The 6,000-nt window shown below is 44.9% G+C and overlaps 1 protein-coding gene across 1 annotated transcript; it reads right to left on the reverse strand.

The window, feature by feature from the left end:
• Positions 1 to 1,969: 1,969 nt before the first annotated feature.
• LOC144109850 (BEN domain-containing protein 5-like) lies at positions 1,970 to 3,265 on the reverse strand. The gene is made up of 4 exons (XM_077642632.1): positions 2,866 to 3,265; positions 2,644 to 2,765; positions 2,397 to 2,537; positions 1,970 to 2,129 (listed from the first exon to the last, which is right to left on the reverse strand). Exons 1-3 carry the CDS (start codon positions 3,056 to 3,058, stop codon positions 2,478 to 2,480), a joined length of 375 nt encoding a protein of 124 aa, XP_077498758.1. The 5' UTR covers positions 3,059 to 3,265; the 3' UTR covers positions 1,970 to 2,129; positions 2,397 to 2,477.
• Positions 3,266 to 6,000: the final 2,735 nt, after the last annotated feature.

Below are 6,000 nucleotides of genomic sequence, written 5' to 3' on the forward strand. Positions count from 1 at the left end.
TCAATTTTATCTAGTCGCGCCTTAATCTCGCAAAACGTTTTATCATGATCAACTAGTTTCATTTCAATCGACTTTAGCTGCGCTAGCATTGCTGTCTGCCCAGTTTGAATTTCCTTCAAAGCATCAAGAATCTCTTTGTTAGGGCCGGGGTTAGATTCTATATCACCAGCTACCATAAGAAGTTTTAACAACATATGCGCACAGTCATACATGATGGACCGGAAACGCCGTGGGCTCGGCAGCACCAAGAGTGCACGGTAGCTACTTGGCTTAGCGTAAAGGCAATAAGGTTTCATTACCTGCACCAAGAAGCGTAGAACGTTAGCACGGGCCATCGCTGGCGTGCTGCCGAGCCCACTGAAGGGCGCGCCGCTCCGAGCTGCCTTTTTAGCACAAGTCCACGCATGCGCAGGATGTACAGGGGCGGTTCCGGCGTTCAGGCGGCTCAGGGAAAGCCATGATGCTTGAAGATATGGTCCGTGGCCGTGTAGAAATTGCGCGGACCGGGATGCGTTGTCGATGGGCTGGCCATTCGTAGCCGAGAAAGGCTCAACCGTGTGAAGTCCGGAAAGCAGGAGTGTTGCGTCTGGACTGGAGTTGACGACGGATGCTAGGTACGGGACCCGGGGGCTCGAACACTCCAGCAGCTGCGAGCTCGAGAGTCCGAGGAACTGCACCAAGAAGCGTAGAACGTTAGCAAGGGCCATCGCTGGCGTGCTGCCGAGCCCACTCAACTCTGTCATCAACTCTGCCATTTACTCTATACCACATGCAGAGTGAGTTGTGATTGTTAATTCCTGCTGCACCTGTTTTCCGATATGTAGTTGCTATCTGCCATATGTTTAATATGCGTCATATATACAATTAATAACAGGAGGTCCCCCTGACAGTTTCTACTCGGGGCCTCCTCGTCTACTAATTTATTTACCTCATGCCTGCACTAGTTTTTGATTATGATCCATAGCGCAGCAACAAAACAGGGGACAAACACAAGCGCTAATACCCATATGCATACCCACTAGCCCGAACCATCACCTTGCTAGTTTTTGAATAAACAATAATGTATGTCAAACAAAACTTTGCAGTGGTTATTCGTCATCTGCATGCCGTCTTGCTTACATACTGTTAGATTCACACCGCCTGCTAAGCTAGACCGCATGCTGGAGGTCAGATTTTGAGTTAACGGGATTGGTATATTATTCCAAGATGTTAATTAGGCCAAGGTATTTGGTCCTGATGATATTCCTCCAGTGTAATTCACAAATTGTGTATGATTCACCTACTCTGCTAAAAGCTTTGCAAACTGTTCACATCACCTTTACAAGAAAGTGCTGTAATCACTTTGATAGGCACAGAGTTAATCATATTACTTTAAGAACAAGCAAGAAATTTATGTTTAGGAGTGCTTTTTATCTCAGGCCTTGTATTAAGCATGTGAATTACATTTGGAATGAGGCAGCCATCAGCTCCGGGTTAATTACAGTAGAGATTCGGTCATTCCCAGGTGAAAATTTCCTGCTGGGAATCTGCTGGTCCCAACACTGCTGGGATTTTGGCAGATTCCCAGCAGCTGCTGGGACCAGCAGGAGCTGCTGGGACCAGCAGGCGTTGCTGGGACCAGCAGTTGTTGCTGGGACCAGCAGGCGCTGCTGGGACCAGCAGGTGTTAGTGGGGCCAGCAGGCATTGAAATGAGCTTTGACCTCTCAAAATGTGTGAAAGAATAAGATCAGTAGAAACGAGGCAAATACCACCAACACAGAGCTGTATGGTATTGGTGTCACTTCTATTGTTCTAGTTCCTTCACGCAGAATTCGATGAACCCAAGCTAAACCAACGTGCCAGTTCTGCTCATCCGAGACTGCCGAGCAAACACAGCTCATTGGACACAGAATCCCACTTGCTGCTTTGGCGCATACTAATGCATTACATGCTCTCAACAGCAAGACAGGGCAGGAACATCTACTCATCTTGTGGAGTTGAACATGTTTATTTTCATGTGAAAGGAAATTTCATTCCTTCCGCTTGGATTTAACAATATCTTGGATCTTCTCGCTGAGAATCCTGTTTATATTTTTTACCACAGGGTCAACATCCACGCCCCTTTGTAGGCCCCAGTGCTTGACCGTGGCTGCAAAAAAAGTATTTACAACAGTTAATAAGGTGCTGCAGAGATAGCTGCCATATGAAAGGAAGGAGGGGTGTGACTAGGATCCAGCAGGTGATTGCAGGGGCATAGTGCACATAACTCCCAACTTGCTATAATAACTAAAGAACTTTAGCCAACTCGCTTCTTGGCCTATAAAGAATTATCATTCACGGTTTCAGATTTAATCTGACGTTTAAAGGTGTCTGATAATTATAAGGCAGCTTATAGCTAAGCAGGCGTACTACTTACCACTTGGCGGCTGTCGCGGCTTTGAGCTGCCAGTGTTTTGCTTCTGGCATCGTCCATATTTTTTTTTTTAGCATGGTCTCATCATACTCTGCTTTTTTGGATGCCAGCAGAGTTTGCTTTTGCTTCTAAAGAACGAAAAAACTAAAAACACAGGATGTGCTGCAACAAGCATACACTACAACACATCGCAGGTTAAATTTCACGAGATTGCACAATCAAGATATAACACTGCACAATGCAAGCACACCTTCTTCTTTTGGGCTGCTGTTTCCTCTTCACATGTCTCACTTGAAGAATCATGCGAATCTAGAATTTTTGGCATCGCAAGTCTTTTTTTTTTCATCCTTTCCTGGATTTCTTTCTCCGACTCTGCAGTGAGAAATTCAGACATACACACACATATATTATAGTAACCCAGTTCGCGTGGCAAAATCTCATGCAATTAAGGTGCACAAAACTGAGCCATTACCTCCTAGCATCAGGACTTGGGTGCTGTAGTGACTGCTGTCCTTTCCGTCCAGCGGATCTCTCCAGAACGCGGTATACACAGACCGCTTATTGAAGTCTGTGTTGTTTTTCGGGTTGAAATTCGTAATATCCTTTGCAGGAATCACGTACAACTTCTTATCTATATCGTGCGCGAACCTGACAACGGCAAACATCGCACGTGTCTGTGGAGCGTGATGCACACCAAGGATCACTAATAACTCTGCAAGCGCAGATCAGCCGCAGATTAATTAACTGAATAAGTTCGGATTAGCGAAGTAATTTAAAAAGCTAAAAGCCGCCACAGTATGATAGAACAGAGAGACGGGGATCGATACTCGTCCGTGCACTCCGCGAAGACAGGGAAAAGATGGAAAAGAAAGGTAAACAGGTACCCAATGTTGCTATCTCCAAAAATCGACGCGACAAACTTCGGACAAGAAAAAAGGTAGTCAGTAAGCAAGTTTTTCAAAACTCGTTTAAAACAAAACAATTGATACACAGTTACTTATTAAGTTTTAGTGGCATGTTCATGTAATTAAATGTGCTAATTTACTCGTAAATCAGTTCAATGAGCTCTTGAAGGATAGCCACATCGGCATTTTCACCAGTCCAGGTTGTCTAAATCCAATCCAAATCCAACTAGACGCTTCGTTCAACTCGACGACTGTAGTGCAGTGAACTAGTATATTTTCTGTAACTGTAGGGCCTCCTGCAAAATAGGCTAGGACACGAGTTTTTTTTTTTTTTGTAAGGGCCGCCCGATACAAAGAGAAAGCCCCATATCCAAATCCTGCAGCAGCAACAGCAATCCCCGCCTAGTGCTTCTCTTCGGTCGACGTTCAAGTGCTATTCGGATGGTGGCCGTGGTATTATTGTCACAGTGAGCTGAAAGAATGGGCCGCAGGAATAAGCGGTACCGGCGTTGTCTTGACCCAGGCAGCGATGCTGGTCTTCCGACTTCCACCAGAAGTTATCTTCGGATGTCTGCGCACCCACCGTCTCCAGCTGAAGGGCCTACGCGGTAATCGTCGCCAGTGCAAGGGGATACGCACCCGACGTCAACAGCGCAAGGATCTCCGCGGCCGCTACCATCGCCAGCGCAAGGATCTACACGCTAAGCTTCGCCAGAGCAAGGACCTACGCGGTCATCTTCACCAGCGCAGACATCACCACAGGCCACGCATCATGATGGGGATGATTATGGCAGCAGCTATAATTGGTCAGGTCCTACGGAAACTCCTACATCGTCGAGCAATCACACGCAACTGCCTGACTTTTCCGAGCACCCTGAGACGTCAGATCAGACGCAATGCAGTGATTTAACTGTTGAGGACTTCCTTGCACTGACTGTGAATTTTGCCATTGAGTATGGATTGTCTTGGAAGGCAATCAAAGCGCTTCAAAGACTGATATTATATATTCTTGATAGGCATGATCTTCCATTGACGAAGTATCGTTTTAAGAAAAGCGTTGGAGTTGGAATTCACAAGGCGAAGTTCCACTTTTACTGCTAGCCATACATGGAGCTTGTCGCAGAAGCTTGTCACTGTGTTTCTTTATCTAGTTACACCTGTCTCCCAATAAATACTCAAGTTTCAAGCGCTGAAGCAGTTGCCAAATGGCTGTTAATACACACCTTCTGAATGAAACTAGTCACGTCTAGTTGGTTTCTAACTAGCTAGGTCATCTGGTCCAATACACGCCAGGTTGAATTCCCAGCTGATCAGTTTTTCTCCAGGCAAGTAAATAATAATCTCAATATAAAGCCGGTTTCTTCTCTACTGAGACCAGTAGAACCCTTCTGACGACCGGCTACTTGATTTTAAAAGCAACAATATGTTTCAGTTGACCGAGTACAAAACCAGCAGGTTTACTGCTGGGACCAGTTGATCGAGTACAAAACCAGCAAGGTTGCTGCTGGGACCAATCCGCCAACACAAAACCAGCAAGTGGTGCTGCTGGGACCAGCAGACTCAGACATCAAAACCAGCAAGGTTGCTGCTGGGACCAGTTCCCAACACAAAACCAGCAAGTAGTGCTGCTGGGACCAGCAGGTTCAGACCAAAACCAGCAAGTGGGCTGCTGGGACCAGCAGGCCCAGACCGAAACCAGCAAAGTTGCTGCTGGGACCAGTACAAACCAGCAGATTCCCAGCAGGAAATTTTCACCTGGGTTTGCAAAGTGATTTCAGAATACAGCTGATAGTCAAGTCTGTCCTATACTTGAGCATGGATGTGTTTCTTGGGGCTTGCATACATGGCCACTTATAAGTAAATTGAAAAAAATCACAACAGTGCTGCTTGATTTCCACCGGGAAATTAAAAATAGTAACTCAGAATGACAGAGCAAATATTGCAAACTGAAATAGAAACAGCAGTGGAACGACCACGGGAAAAATCTTTGATTAAAATCTTTCTACAATATTTACTTGCTAAACCTGCTGTAAACTGTGAGAAATATACTCAACCAACAACTTAATTACATATTGAAGCATTTCAAGGTAAAAGAGCTTTCCTTAAAGGGTGGTGTTTTCCATTCTGCTTTTTACCTATCCTAGAGTAGAACAGCTTAGTGTCAAGTACTGTTCTTATATTATCCAGTGGTGCTTTCTTCAATGATTTCAATGAGTAGACTTTTCTTTTTCAACATTTTTAACTCCTTGGATGCTATGGTGTGGTGCAAGTAACTCTTAAAAAAATATATTGATGTTCAGAGAAGTAGCCACCTTTCTTTTTATTATTCTGAGGACACTAGATAAGCTCCAAGCCATCAAAGGGGTGCTCACTACACAACATCAAAAGAGTCATTATGCATTGGAGAAAAGGAGCAAGCACATAAACCAAGCATGGAAAGCAGGTCTCTAAGTGAGAGAAGCTTGCACTTTCAGAAGCAATATCACTTATGTTTAGGACCTACCAGATCACAGATTGCAGAAGATATGTGGATGCCACATCGAGCTCAGATTAGACACAAAGCAGTGGATGCAATATTAATAATGACTACTGTTTGCGCTCTGAACAGTTAATGTAGCGGAGGTTGTGCTTAGTGGGATTTTTCCCTTCCTGTGCCCTATGTTAAGATAAGACAGCAAGTATATGCCACCGTGAAACTGTTT

This window comes from Amblyomma americanum, chromosome 1, assembly GCF_052857255.1.
Source record: "Amblyomma americanum isolate KBUSLIRL-KWMA chromosome 1, ASM5285725v1, whole genome shotgun sequence".
NCBI lineage: Eukaryota > Metazoa > Arthropoda > Arachnida > Ixodida > Ixodidae > Amblyomma > Amblyomma americanum.

Excerpts from the sequence above, each read along its gene's own strand:
- LOC144109850 (XM_077642632.1), bottom strand. The coding sequence starts at position 3,058 with ATGTTTGCCGTTGTCAGGTTCGCGCACGATATAGATAAGAAGTTGTAC. Across the intron at positions 2,766-2,865 it reads CCAAGTCCTGATGCTAGGAG|AGTCGGAGAAAGAAATCCAG; the intron begins GTAATGGCTCAG and ends TTCTCACTGCAG. Across the intron at positions 2,538-2,643 it reads CAGCAGCCCAAAAGAAGAAG|TTTTTTCGTTCTTTAGAAGC; the intron begins GTGTGCTTGCAT and ends CTGTGTTTTTAG.